The 14,752-nt window shown below is 51.2% G+C and overlaps 1 protein-coding gene across 9 annotated transcripts in view; it reads left to right on the top strand.

Moving 5' to 3' along the window:
- Positions 1-12,338, top strand: part of MCAM (melanoma cell adhesion molecule) — a 35,420-nt gene extending 23,082 nt beyond the window's left edge. For 2 of the 9 annotated variants that reach the window (XM_043500962.1, XM_043500963.1), the window contains exons 6-17: positions 341-523; positions 984-1,111; positions 1,623-1,779; positions 2,151-2,272; positions 2,608-2,749; positions 4,105-4,226; positions 4,439-4,577; positions 7,153-7,194; positions 7,587-7,604; positions 8,550-8,691; positions 9,286-9,403; positions 10,479-12,338. In XM_043500962.1, coding sequence (XP_043356897.1) covers positions 341-523; positions 984-1,111; positions 1,623-1,779; positions 2,151-2,272; positions 2,608-2,749; positions 4,105-4,226; positions 4,439-4,577; positions 7,153-7,194; positions 7,587-7,604; positions 8,550-8,691; positions 9,286-9,403; positions 10,479-10,508 — 1,343 coding nt within the window. In that variant the 3' untranslated portion in view covers positions 10,509-12,338. The remainder of the gene's footprint in view (positions 1-340; positions 524-983; positions 1,112-1,622; positions 1,780-2,150; positions 2,273-2,607; positions 2,750-4,104; positions 4,227-4,438; positions 4,578-7,152; positions 7,195-7,586; positions 7,605-8,549; positions 8,692-9,285; positions 9,404-10,478) is intronic. The other 7 variants (XM_038380851.2, XM_043500964.1, XM_038380852.2 and 4 more) reach the window with 5 other exon arrangements.
- The last annotated feature ends 2,414 nt before the right edge of the window (positions 12,339-14,752 follow it).

Consider the following 14,752-nt stretch of genomic DNA (forward strand, 5'->3'; position numbering starts at 1 on the left):
CTTCTCCTTGGGCTGCTTAGGTACGTTGTAGCCTGGTGGGGACAGCCCTGGGGAGCTGGGGTAAGGAGCCTGCCGAGGCAATCCCAGGACCACAATGCTCAGGATAATCCTGTATTCTGCTGCAAGGAAGCTCATGGCAATGGAGTGCCCATGGGCACTGTTGTGAGGAAGCTCACAGCAATCCTGCTCAGCCCAGGGATCAAGAAGCTTGTGCATCCCCATTCCTTCCTTCCAAGGGCTGGATCCCAGGGTCAGGGGTGTGGGGGTGTCCTTGGAGCCAACGGGGTCTGCAGGTGCTTAATCCTTCTTGGCACTGCCCCCATCACCTGCTTTCGCCCAGCAGAAATCAGCATCCTCTCCACCCTCATCAAGGAGTCCAGCGGGCTGTACACGGTGAGCAGCACCCTCTTCGCTCACGTAAGCCGTGAGGACCGCCAGTCCCGCTTCCACTGCGAGGTCAGCTACTGCCTGCTGGGGGCCGACCAGACTGCCGCATCCGAGAAGGTCAACGTCACCGTGTTCTGTGAGTCTGGGACTGATCAGCCGGGGCCCGGCCAGCCCAAGGGAAGGGGAGTGACTCTCCCTACTGGTGATAACACTCCCTGGGCTGCAGGGTTGAGGCTGCAATAGACCAGGCTGTAACTTCCATGGCACCGCCTGAACGCCGTACAGCTGTTGCTCTGCATAGGGATGGTAGCGGGGGCCTGCAGTGATCCACCCCGCAGCTCCAGGTGTTGCTGAAGGTGCATGGCAACATGTGGCATCTGCTCAAGTCTTGGCCCCTCACACTGAAGCTTCTGAGCATGGATATAGGTGGAGTCACTCTGCTCTCCAGCCAGAGCAGGGCCCCATCTATCAGATTCCCCCTCTCCTGTTTGCTGCTTGCTTGTTTCTCCTGGACCCCTGGTCTGTCCGCCCCACGTTCCTAGCTGAGCCGAGACACACACTCTCTCTCTCTCTCTCTCTCTCTCTCTGCACCCCAGATTCCACGGAGAAGCTGAGTCTGGTGATACGCTCTCCCCAGCCGCAGGTGCGGGAGGGGGACGAGGTGACGCTGCACTGCGAGGGGGACGGGAACCCCCCACCTGAGTACAACCTGCTGAAAGTGCAGGTGAGCAAAGGGGCAGGGCGGCTGGCTGGGGCAGGCTGGCTCTGGATGCCCAGGGGCTGACAGAGCGTGCCTTGAATGTGGGGCTGCCTGACAGTCCCTGTCTGAGCTCCCCATAGGCTGTCTCTTTGCTCCCCAGTACATGGGGATCCTCACCCTTCCTGTGCTGGGAGGGCTGCGGGTTCCACACACTTGCTACACCTGGACCTGCCCCAGTCTGGAAATCTATTGCCGATGGCTGGACAGCTTAAGGAAAGGGATCATCTCTGTGCCAGGGCACCGGTTCCAGCCCTGCCCCACACAGAGTGGGCTTGATCAGGAGATGGGAGGCAGAGTCTGGCGCCCCCCCCCCCACACACACACACTAGGGCACCAGTTCCAGCAGCCCAGCCCAGGGCAGGGGAATGGACTAGGGGGCCGCAAACCAGCAGCAGCTCCACCCCTGCTCCCGGTGCCAACGCGAGCCACATGTGTGCCCACGTACCCCCACTCCCGTCTGCCTTGTGCCTCTCAGGAGGGTGCCCAGCCTGAGGAGAAAGACCTAACCTCCAGTAATGGGGTGCTGATCCTGCGGAAGGTCAAGAAGGACGACAGCGGCCGATACCTGTGCCGGACTTTCGACCTTGACTCCATGGCGAACCTGGAAGCCACGGCGGAGCTGTCTGTGAACTGTAAGGAAGGGGAGGAAGGCGGGGAGGTTTCCCTGGGCCCTGTGCTGTCCCAGCCCTTCTCCCATTGAGCTCCGCATGAATCTGTGCAGTGCTGCCTGCCCATGTCTGCGAAGGCACAACCCGCCCCCATCCAGCGCGATGGGTTGGCGACTCAGGGCCCCGTGACGCCAGCTGACCGGACAAGCGGTTCCCCAGCTGGGGAGAGGTGGCATTTGAGAATGGCCACTTCCGGCTGCTTCCACCCAGAGCCAGCCGGTGTCCATGCTCCGGGCTGGCTCCTGGGAACCAGCTTCTGTTCTGTACCAGCGTCAGCAAGCCCTTGGCCACACGAAGGGTGCCCCGTCTCATCCCCACACTCACCCTCTCCCTAGACCTCGAAGGGCTCAAGATAACCCCTGAGGGGCCCATCCAGCTGCAGCAGGGAGAAGGCTTAGCCCTGACCTGTGACGCCAGAGGCTCCAAGCCCTTGGAGTTCCGGTGGAAGAAGGAAAAGGTAACGAACAATGCGGACGGCGGCTCCCAGGCAATGGCACAGTGCTCCCCTCCAAAGTGGCGCCGAGACCCAGGCACAGTGCAGGAGAGGCTTTGGCTGTGCTCCAGTGACCTGTAGAGCTAGATGAAACCTCGCTAATACTCCCCCTGGGGCAGGACATTCCCTGCCCGCTAATCCCGAGGGGGTAAGAGTCTCTCCCTGCCCCTCAACAGCAGGGCTTTGAGTGGAGCTGGAAAGCTTGGGAAGACCCAGCTGCTCCCTCGGCCACGTGCTGCTCCCAGGCGAGAGGCAGGGCCGCAACAGTCAGACACTAGCCTGCTCGTCTCCTGTTCCAGAAGGGGAAACTGCTGGGGCACGGAAAGCAAATGAAATTGAGCAACCTCACCCTCGAATCTTCAGGCAACTACAGCTGCGAGGTGGCTGTGGCTGGGGTGCCAGGGCTCTCCCGCTCCAAGCAGGTGTACGTCGCTGTGCACGGTAAGAGCTGGCCACCCGCCGTATCCCCGCCACCTTCCGGCGCAGGCTGGGAGGGGACAGCTTCTGGGGGGGGGGGATCCAGCAAGGAGCCCATGGAATTGCCCTAGTGGTACACACAGCTCACACCTGACTACTCCCACCCCAGACCTGCTGGTCCCTGGGAGGAATGAGTGGGCAGAGAGAGACGCAGCCTTCCAACATCCTGGAGGGTGTGGTGCATCTCCCCTCACCTGGTCAGATGGCTGCAGGGAGGTCACAGTGCTAGACAATTGAACCTGAATTTCCCCCTCCGTGGACCCTTGAGGGCACTCACTCTAGGCTCCTGGCTCCTCAGCTGTCACCTCTCTTGGGCAGAGACTCACATTTCTCTCCCTCCTGACTGGAGTTTTTCCAGCCTGCAGTTTATTGCCAGCAAGCCAGAGTGCGTGAATAGGGCAGAGTCCGTGCTTTGCTTCCTCGATGGAGGCTATGAACAGCTGTCATTGCCAATAGTCACAAGTCTATGCACAGCTCTTTCTAAGTAAGAACATTTATTCTTAAGGTGAAAGCATAACAGAGAAAATCGATTACAAACAAGCAAAGAGCCTCGATGCAGAGGTCATCCCAATTGCAGCCTCAGGTTTGTCAAACCCCACAGCTGGGTTTTCCCCACCATTACAAGTTCCTAGCGTCTTAGCGTCTCAGATTCCAGACAACCATAAATAGCTCAAAGAAAAGGAGTACTTGTGGCACCTTAGAGACTAACAAATTTGAGCATAAGCTTTCGTGAGCTGCAGCTCACTTCATCGGATGCATTTCGTAAGCTGTAGCTCATGAAAGCTTATGCTCAAATAAATTTGTTAGTCTCTAAGGTGCCACAAGTACTCCTTTTCTTTTTGCGAATACAAACTAACACGGCTGCTACTCTGAAACCTGTCATAAGTAGCTCAGTCATTCCTTTGTACGTCTTGGGCCTTTGATCTTGGCTTTGTGTACTAGCTGATCAGCAGACAATGGCTCACTCCACAGGGTGTAGCTTCAAAAGGCTGCGGTTTTGCGTAACCAGAGGTGGGGAATTTGCATTCCAGAGGTGAGGAAAAGCACTAAACACATTTTGTTCCCAGACTCCATTCTTGCCTGACCCATTGTTCAGTATAGTCCTCTGAAACACACACCCACCCAGCTGTCACATCTCCCCTCAGGAGGTTGCACGCAATCCCGGCCCATAATAAGACAAACTGTTCATCAATGACAATGGGCCCCCAAAGATACATAAACGTAATCCAATACAGTCTCCCAAGGACACTGCAGGAAATTGTCCCATCTGTCCCAGGCCACGCTGACACTTCTGCTCTGTATTTCTTCCTCCCCCGCAGCAAAGCCACAGATCAGTCCCAAGGATTCCCTGGTGCCCGTAAAACAGAACGAGCTGGTGACCCTGATGTGCAAAGCTACTGCCCTCCCTGAGCCCACGATAACGTGGAGCATCAATGGAACGGTGAGATCCACCTGCCGGATGCGGTGCAGGGAATGGCCTCGGGGGCTTGGCAGTGGTTCTTGACCTCTTCCATTCAGGCATCTCCTATACATATTTTTGGGGAACCCCCAACTAGGGAGGGCAGTCGTAGGCCCTGGTTGGGAACCCATAGGCTAGCGATCACTTCTTCCCCTCCTGAGCGGTATCCCTCATTCTCTTCCATCTCCCCCCAGGTCCAAAACCACACAGATCATCACCGCGTCATCAGCAACTTGACCGTCCAGGTCACCCCAGAACTGCTGCAGTCAGGAGTCACCTGCATGGCCACCAACAAGCTTGGCACTAGCAGTCTTCACATTACGCTGCAGCTGAGTAAGTCTCCTGGCCAGCTTGATGGGGGAAGTGTCCCATGCGGAAAATCCCCTTCTCTCACTCCAGACCAGACTGGAGTCCTCCCCGCCTGCTCTAATTCACAAAACAGGGAGACTATTTTTTCTTGATTTTTTTTTTTTAAATTTCTGATTAAAAACAAAATACACAATATACCAAGAGCATCAGACACCAGTCATGTAGCCTTCAATGCATGGGCCCACACAACTCCAATAGCGCTCAGCCTGCCTGTGAAAAGAGTCACAGTTCACCCAAAGATGGATAGAATAGGGGATTTGCAAAGGGGCTTTGCATTCTCCAGGCCTGATGGTCATTCAGGCCTCAGTGGCAGGGTATAAATGAGCCTCAATGTAAATGAGAATTGGGCCCTTCTTCAGGATCAGAGCTAGTTTTAAAAAAAAAGTAATACATGTTTTGTCAAAATATCAGCAATTTCAAATATTTTTTTAAAACAAAGTTTTGATTTTTGGAGAAAAGTCACAGGCCACATAAAATGAAAGTGTTTCTACCTTTCTACCTGGGTCCCTCGAATTTTCAAAAATCAGAAAATTCTGCCCCAAATATTTTTGGAGAGAAAAACCTCTGACCGTGATGGAGAAAGACAGACAGCACCCACATCCCCCTGTCCATGATGGTGGTTCCACTTGAGACATTTCAGGAGTAGCTGGTCTTGCTTGGTCTGATTTTGCTGAAGTTCTGAGCTTCTCTGCCATTTTTAAAATCTTAATAATAATCTCTTCCTCTTTCTGTCAAGGCCTAATCCTGTCAGGTGCTGAGCATCCTCTACTCACATTCATGTCAATGGGAGTTGAGGATACTCGGCACCTCCCAAGACCTGGTTCTCAGTACGAGTACTGCCTTTGACTATTCATGTGCACCAGTGTCACCTAACATGGCCAGTCAGGAGAGACGGGTCCAGAGAAAGCAGAATTGACAAGACCTGAATTGCTAATGGAGGAGGAACTTTTCTGTCTCTTTGTAAAAGTCAAGTTTTCCTCTCTGCAGTGAACCTAAATGTACATAGAAAAGAGATCACTAATACCATAACAGGGAGGACCACTTACTCTCTCTCTACAACGAGTAGGAAAAGTACTCTGATTGTGGCACAAACCCACTGTGTCCTCAAAAGGCCGGAGTAAGTAGGTAACAAGGAGTTCTCACTCATAGCTGTTTTCACTTGAAGAGAACTCACCTTTGTGAAGAGAATCAGACATGCGGAAAGAATCTCTTTCTTCAATGGTAGGATTAATCTATTTCCCTGGTCTTTTGCTGCACTGATGGAAGAACATGTTGGTTCTTAAGCATTTGCTCTGGGTTCAGTTCCCAGTGGATTACAAATCTAAAAGCCAAGTCCACTTTGCAGAGTATGAAGCTCCCACCCACAAATTCTTCCATAAGGGCAAAACATGAATTCTAGGGTTAGTGTTCACAAAGCCTCCATAGGTTATTACTGGAGCTGCTGGGCACCACAGTCCAGGATCAGGGCTCCAATGTGCTAGGTGCTGCACAAAGTGACATTCCCTGCCCCAAAGGGCTTACAATATTTCCTTGGTTGCCTCACTCCAAAGGGTGAGCTAAGCAGGAGAGGTGACAGACTGAACTGTAAGATTTAAAGCTCGGTTCTACTTGAAAAGTGATTGTGAAAGAGGTGGGGGTGGAGGGGGGGAAGAGGGTTCATTGTAAAGTAGTGATTTTCCTAATTTGCAAGTTCAGCCCTGATCCGAAGAGCTGCTGGCTTTGATTGGAGCTCAGGTCCGATTAACAGCAGAGACTGGGCAGTCAGAACTTAGTTAACGGCACTGTTGAGAATGCAAAAGCTAGAAAAGAGGCTAGGCAGGGCTATGGGGAAGACCGAGCAGTCAATGCTTATTCGTGTCCTTCAAATCAGCAGGTAGGATGCTGAACGCACACAGATCTCCAATCTGAGCTGCCAAAGGACAGAGGGGAATTCTGAGGCCAGTTGCTGATGGCCATTGGCCTGGCTTCAGGGAGGGCAGCTTGAATTCACTTAACACTCACTCACTGACCTTCCTCATGTGCTGGCTGATAATTTCCAAATGTAGAGTCTCCTGCATGTTTCTTCCCCATGTCTCTCTGGGCTGGAGAGTAAGCCCAGCTGCTTGACTGTAGCGCACGCTGCATGAGCTGTTCTCAGTACGATTTGTTAGAGGCGTCTGTGTTGGACATTGAGGTCCTAGAAAGTGGAGGTCCAAAAGATGATTCATCATCTCATTCGTTCCCCACTCCCCTTCCCCTGCCTTTGGCCAGGTTAGCCCTGGGTCCCTGTGGCTGGACAGGTACTGTGCACATGGGTGAATCTAACTGGCTGGGGAAAGCCAATGAGCATGTCTGCAAGGCTGCCCAGGGGCAGGGAATGCTTGCCCCCTCCAGCCCCTTGCGTTTCAATGACACACTGTGCACAGACGGCTGGTCCAAGGCTGGAGTCTCCCTCTAGCTGGTGGGATGCTTCTGGGGGCACCCTTCATGCTAATTCGCTCCCAGCTTTCCAGAAAGGGGAGGAATCAAATCAACCAGCCAATGTCTGTCTTCATTACAGGGATGACAACGACGTCACCTCCTCCTATTGGCAACACTACCGGTAAGCGTCCCCAGTGAAAGTGCTGAACAATGGCCCCTGCAGTGGTCAGAGGAACGAGATCTCACCCACACATTAAGTACCCCCTGTGGAAGGGAAGGGATGAGACTGAGAGCCCAGAATGGCCCAGCAGTGCTGCCCGGGCCCCTTGGAGATGGGGATGGATGGGAAATAGCAGCTGCATCCCTTCAAGTCACCCCTTGGTGTCCTGGTACAGAGAGATGCCATGGGCACCTAGTTCTAAACTTCAGACCCTGTGAGCTGCCCTGGGGCATGGGGGTGGGCGGTTAAGTCCCGGAGCCAATGGGGTGAATGTCTGCCCAGAGCCTTCCCACCTCCGGGAGGAAGGGGCCTCATTCAGCACTCTCTCTCCCCATTCTTTATTGGCATTCTAGCGGAACCCATCAAGAAAGGTCAGTAGCTACTGTGCCCCACAGGACCCCCTGCCTCCCAGCTGGTCCCTTTCCTCCCGAGACCCCCGGCCTGCTTTCATCTTGTGAGCTCCTCGCACCCCTTCTTGCGTCCTCCAGGCACCTACTCCCAGCCTTCCCCTCTGCCTACAGCTGTGTTGATGGCTTTGTGTCCCCCACTGTTTGCAGAGTGCAGCCCTCATGTTACACCCCAGAAACAGGCACTAGCACGTGACTCCTTCAGGCCAGTCTTGCCCTAGTTTCCACCCCACTCTTTGATCTTCACTCAGCTGGGATCTCTTGCCCTCGGTCCGTGGCACTGGGTGGCAGATGCCGCAGAGGGAGGTCTAAATTAGAGCCTAAAACCCAGTATTTGGATGAGAAATGCTTCCATAACAGCGGAGCGTTTCCGACCTGACTGAGGTTTTAGACACTTTATTTTAGATGCTGGGTGAAATGCACCTAAGGCCCACTTTCAAAAGTGGCTTAAGCACTTAGGAGGCCAAGTCACATCGAGCCTTAGGACCCGAAGTCACTGACTGCTTGTTGATTGGTGGCACGCTACTCAGCGGCACAACGGCTGTGCGTCAGTGAAGACATGACCTGCATCAACAGGAGGGGATCTCCCATCACTGGAGATGATGCCTAATACACAGCACGTTACAAACATCCATTCATTGCGTCCGATATTGTTACCCCCAGCAAGCCAGCAGCAGGGCCAGGAACAGAACCTGAGAGCTCCCCCAGTGCATTGTGCTAGCTGTGCTGCATGCATCCCTCTCTCTTCCTGGTGCCCCCCCAGCCACCCCCTACCCCTTCAATGCACTTCCCATGCAGCCTGGGGAGAGGTAAGCGTGCTGCCCACTACCGCTGCGAGTGGCAGGTGACTGGCATCTCTCGGGGAAACCATGGGGTCAGGCAGTAACGACACCTGTCTGTTGCGAGCAGAGCAAAAAACCCAGGAGAGCAAGGGCGTGATCATTGTGGCAGTCATCGTGTGCATCCTGGTGATCGCTGTGCTCGGCGCCGTGCTCTACTTCCTGCACAAGAAAGGCAAAATCCCCTGCAACCGCACCGGGAAGCAGGACATGTAAGCATAGCTCGCGTCCCAGCCACGCCCTTCCAGCGCTCCCCCGCCTACCAGCTAGCAAGGGCTTGGCTCAAAGACGCACCAAATCATTCACGCTTCCCATCTCATCCCATTCAGGTAACTTGCTCTGTTCCCCACCCCCCCCGGAAGGGCTAGGATGCCTCACTGCCGTTCTCATGCCGGGGGGAGGCCTGGATGTAGAGTAGCCAAGAGCTTCCCCGCAGCAAAGGCTCCTGGCACAGCCTCCTGAAGCAGGCGCCGTAGGGAGCCACAGCTGAGTTTCCCCATCAGCCAGCAAGCCCTAGTGTGACCAGAGTAGCTACGAGCCGCACACTCCAGCAGCACTGAGCATGGCTGCTATCCCAGGGCTCCTGCCCCTTCCCCTACAGCACCTCCTGTTGGTAGAGGCGGGAGTCGATGAAAGCTTCCCTTGGCCTGGGTTCCCACCGTAGTTGGATTTTGCTCTCACTCCTTTTCCTTCTGCCTTTTGGGAGCCCGTAGAAATCAGCCAAAGGGCCCGGATTCCCGCACCTCAGCCTGTAGGCACTCAGGTACCTCAAACATCTCTGAAAACTGTCACCTCCCTCCCCCTAGCACCAGGCCAGATGCCCGTAAAGACGAGATTGTAGTTGAAGTTAAGTCAGATAAACTTCCTGAAGAGGCGGGGCTTCTGCAGGGCGCCAACAGCGAGAAGAGACCTGCAGGTGACCAGGTAGGACAGATCTCCATGCAATTACCTTCCGGGGGCAGGGCTCTCCCTTTGCAGCCTCTGGCCAGGAGCAGCAGTGATGCTTGAAGGGTACAGGGGGTGTCTCTGCCCTACAGTTCACGCTGAGGGTGGGCCTCCTCTGGAGCTGGAGAAGCAGCTGTCCAACTGCTGTTCCCAGCACCCCTGATCTTGCATGGGCCTTCATCATCCATCATCATCAGCAGTAAATAAGGGAAGTGGGGAAGAGACCTCATGGTGCCATCCTTCATTTCACAACAGTCAGCGCTGGGGCTGAGATGTGGATGTGTTGCTGCATGCTAGTGGGAAGTAGGGGTGTTGAAACTGCTTTCCCTTCTGCTATAAAAACTTAGCTCTCTCACCATGAACTTGGCCACTTCCCCTGGCTCCCAGGAGAAAGCAAAATTGCAGGCCCTTAGGTTTCCCTGTTCCCTCTTGGTTCGCAGTTAGCCTGGCCTGGAGCTAAGCTGTGTAGGTGTTACAGGCTAGAGAATCTCTGGCCTCCGCAAAGCCCGCGTAGGGACCTAGACTCCCTAAGCTAGGTATGTGCCTAAGAATGGGATCCACAAACACCACGGCAGGGTGTATCCTCAGCCATGGGACTGCAAGGAGGAGGAAAAGAAGGTAGCAGCCCTAACCACTGGGTTCTGCTGCTAGGGAGCTTTTTCCCTCTTCCCGAGGAAGCTGCTCCACAGGGTACAAGTAATTAAAGAGGCAGTTCCTCCCCTGCCACCAATATAGGATTGTTCCTGCCGTTTATCCTAAAGTGCTTTGTCTAGTTTTAATATGCAGAGGTTTCCAGTTGGACAGTTCCAGGTCAGCTAACGTGTTCCTTGGTTTAATGCAAATCGGCGTATACGAGCACATGCCGCAGTAGCCTTCAGCTCATCACTCAACCACAGAATGGTGTAAGGAGGATCCTCCACTGCCAATACCCACTGCTCTAGGGATCACACTTACCCGGGTTGGCTCTAAGCAGCTGGTCCTTTCATATGTGGGAGGAGGGAGAACCTGCACTCTGATTGCCTCTAACTATTTATTTCTTGTCCATGGCTTAAAGGCAGAGAAATACATCGACCTGAGGAACTAGAATGAGGGACCCGCCATGTGTTTTTTTCCCTTCAAACCTTTCCTGTTCCTGGATCGCCACCTCTCAACCCTGCTCCAGCCCCTTGGGTGCGTGACCAGAGACCTTGAAATGCATCACAGCGCTGAGACTGCTCTGCCAGGAGGAATACCTCACCCCCCCATGCCCACCCAACATGGCCATTACACTAGCCAAGGGTCTGAAAGACACCATGCTAGCAGCAGCAAATCTGGACTGGCTTACTGCTTCAGAAAGGCCAAAAACCAATTCTTGGAAACATCCACATTACCCTGATAGGGGAAGAATTTAAGGTCTTATCAGGAATGTTACCGTTCGCTTTTTATTGTTCCAGTTGTGCATGTGTGTCTTGAGAGGAGCGGTGGTGGGGGGAAGGGGGGAAATCTAGAAGCATTTTACCTAAAATTCACAACAGATAAGTCCCCCTGCCCTCCTGAAAGTAGGGTAGAGCATTAGGCAGTCTGGGTTTCTCTGGCTAGAGTTGTGCTTTTAATTGGAGCGCCTTCCAACTGAAAAAAACCCAACCCCACAACCCGTATTAGATTAGCAGCATTCAGCTAAGTCTCTGAACAAGGGGTTCATAGTATGAGTTACAGATAGGGGGTGGAATTTACCTGGTGGGTTCTAGGATGCAAATGGTTAATTCTCTTAGCTTTTTCCTTAACTGTTCTTGTTTTGCTGGTTTAGATTCACAGCCTCAACTTGCACTGGTGAAATGCAGGTAGAGCGCTCCATTCTTGGAAGAGTTGATTTCGTTTTCCCAAGTGACTCTAATGAGAACAAGTAGCTGAAAGGAAAGGTTCTCTGTTCTATGTGCAGTAAAAAGCAGGGCCTCCCAGTTGTTCTGAGGTTCTGGCAGGGACTGGACCCAACAGTATGTTCATATGAAAGTTTTAAAGCTGCATGATGTGGCATTGCTTAGCTGAGGGCTTAGGCCTTGTTTCACACCTGCCACCTCCCTGAGGAACGCAGCTACCCTGGGCAGATTTCTAATTAAGCTGTACCATGGCTGAAATGAGCAGGCCCTCCAGCAGACCATGTCTAAAGTCGAGGCTGATGGAGAGAAGCTTTATGCTGTGCTTAGAAATTGGCACCTCTCTTAAAAAAACCCTCAAAAAACCCTGAAGTATTCTTCTCACTAGATAAAACATTACCCCACATATCCTCGACTAAAATCCCATTCTCTGGCCTAGGGCCAGGGTGACAGGTACCAACTGTGAACAAGAAGGGAAACTGACAGAACTGAGCTCCCACAGACTATTGAACTGGTGCTATCTCAGAGATACCAAACAGACCACCTCCTCACTGAAAACACCCAGCCTGCAATGCTGTTGCTTCCATCAGCCCTATGACCGCTACCCCACCCCCAGGCGAACACTGAGGAGATGAGCCCCTTGCTTTTCCTTCTCAATTCCTATTAGAGAAGTAAAGCAAGTTGCAGAACTTGTTTCATCTAGGCACACACTCCCATAGCTGCTACTTACCCAGCCATTTATTTTCCATTCCTCCAACACTTCAGCAACAAACAGCCTTACATTAACACTGGGCAAAACGATAGCAGCTCCTTTTCTATGCACCCAACTTCCTCAGTGGTTAATGAGACACTCTGCAGCCACAGATGCAACCAACTCATTAACAAAAAGGGTGAGCTGTACTTGTGAGCTAGAAATATCAGAAGCAAAAGCTTTTGTTATATATATATATACATATATATATATATTTTTGTTGGTTTGTGTGTAAATTTAAGAGTTTGTCTGATATTTGCAGGGTTTTTTTTTTTTATATATGTGAAAATAAAAAGCCAAAATACTTCCAGGACTGACTGTACTTTGTCTCAATTCACAATGGTGAAGTGAGAAACAATCAGGGATGATAACATTCCCTAGGTGTGGATTTTACACTTGGACTGTAATGTGTGACTTCAGCGCATATGCTTTCATCTCCTCCCTTCACCCCTCATTTGTCTACTGCATTTATAAAATATGCTCACAATTGGGTCAGGAGCTACTACTGCATTCCCACTTAGACAGAAGAATGGGGGCTCTTGTTTGTTAGACCGAATTTGATTTAGATCCAATTAACACAGAGGTGGGCAAACTTTTTTGGCCTGAGGGCCACATCTGGGTATGAAAATTGTATGGCAGGCCATGAATGCTCACAAAATTGGGGGTTGGGGTGCAGGAGCGGGTGAGGTTGGGGGTGTGGGTTCTGGGGTAGGGCTAGAAATGAGGAGTTCAGGGTGCGGGCTCCGGCTGGGGTTGTAGACTCTGGGGATGAGGGCTTTGGGGTATAGGAGTGTTCTCTGGGCTGGGACCAAGGTGGTCAGAGGGTGGGAGGGGGATCAGGGCTGGGGCAGGGGCAAGGGAGGAGGTCAGAGATGCAGGCTCCGGATGGCGCTTACCTCAAGCACTCCCATAAGCAGTGGTATGTCCCCTCTCCAGCTCCCAGCCAATGGGAGCTGCAGAGCTGGCGCTTGGGGTGGCAGCAGTAAGTGGAGCCCCTTGGCTGCCCCTATGCATAGGAGCCACAGTGGTGGACATGCCCACTATGCTCCTGCTTCCAGGAGCTGAGCCAAGAGGATCAAGACCCTGACCCCACTCCCTGGCTGGAGCACCAAGGCAGGGCAAGCCCCTGACTCTGCTCTCCGGCAGGAACTTGAGGGGCAGATTAAAAGGTCTGACAGGTCAGATGCAGCCCGTCATTTGCCCACCCCTCACTTAACAACTTCATAGCTGTGCTGCTGCTAGAGAGGAAGCAGACGCAAGTGTTTCAGGAAAGATCTATTGACAGTCATCTCTCATAAGAGGTCAAGAATATCCCCTCACAACTCGAGAGAGATATTTCTCATTAGTTTCTTATAAGAATGAGGCCTCTCAGATACCAGTTTGCATTGCTTAAGGAGCACATGCTTTCCTAGAATGGCAGCAGCTGGCGACAGGCCCTTTTTCCTATATTTCCCACCTTTGCTCAGAAGAGGCAGTGTTGACAACCCATGTGTTAGCAGAAGACCAAAGCTCTATGAATGAGGAGGAATCCTCATTCAGTAGGGCCGTGCAGTTTAAGACAAACTTGCAGCGTTTCAAGGCTTATCTACACTAGAGTTTTGCTGCTTTAACTACATTGGTATGACTGATGCTGAAAAAACCCCTAGTGTGGACACAGCTATACTGGGATAAGTGTTTATACCATACTCCCATTCAGGAAGCAAAATACACCATATACCAGTATAACTTCATCCACACTAGGGTTTGTGCTGGTATAACTATGCCAGTGGGGGAAAAAACCCATCTGTAACAGACCAGTTATACTGGTATATCTTTTCTAATGTAGACCAGCCCTGAGCTGTCCACCCTAATAACACCAGTTTGTATTAGGATGTACCAAATAACCGTAATAAAGTCTCAGGTATCTTATCAGTTCCTTTGGTGGTAAGAACACCCAGTCAGCAGTTTTCAGCTTTTAATGTGCATCCCTGTTACACAGAACATGCTTGTGATAGTTTCAAGAGCAGTACTGTCCATGAATCACATTAAGACCACCTCACTGATATGCTACAACAAAGGAAATTTATTTAAAAATAAAACTTTGTTTTGTTTTGTATTTTTTTTTAAACTGACACAGGTGCATGAAATTCAAAACAAAAAAAGCTCTTTAGTGGGCTGCATACAAGAATGAAAAAAAATAAATAACATTAGTATAACTTCTAAACATTAACAATGTATTTGCAAAACAAAATGAAGACTTTAAATCAAATGAACCTTAAAGCTCAGCTACTCTCTGTAAGAATATTTACCTTCTGTTTTTCTTATTCTTTACAGGTCTGAAAGGATTAAATACTGCTAATATAAATTTTTTTTATATTAATGACACTATTATACTTAAAATATTTTGTGAAAATCTCAACATTTTAACACTGATATTATATAAATTGGTATTCATTATTCAAGAGAAATAAAGCTACTCTTCCTCCCCCACCATGAATTTCAAAAAAAGATTTATATTAGGAATTTAAAAAATAATAATTTTCTTGTTTCCTGTTCTGATTTTAAACTGGGGCACATTAAAAAAAGCCACAATAATTGCATTTTTGTCCTTAGTCAGATAAAATGCACATGTACAGCAGTTATTCTGCCCCTAGATTAGCTGGAAAGATGTACAAGGTCTTAGTGCATAAAGCAATGTGCAGTTCCCCAACCTATCCAGCTGCCCTGGGATTTGGGTAGCAGCTA

This window comes from Dermochelys coriacea, chromosome 22 (assembly GCF_009764565.3).
Source record: "Dermochelys coriacea isolate rDerCor1 chromosome 22, rDerCor1.pri.v4, whole genome shotgun sequence".
Lineage (NCBI taxonomy): Eukaryota > Metazoa > Chordata > Testudines > Dermochelyidae > Dermochelys > Dermochelys coriacea.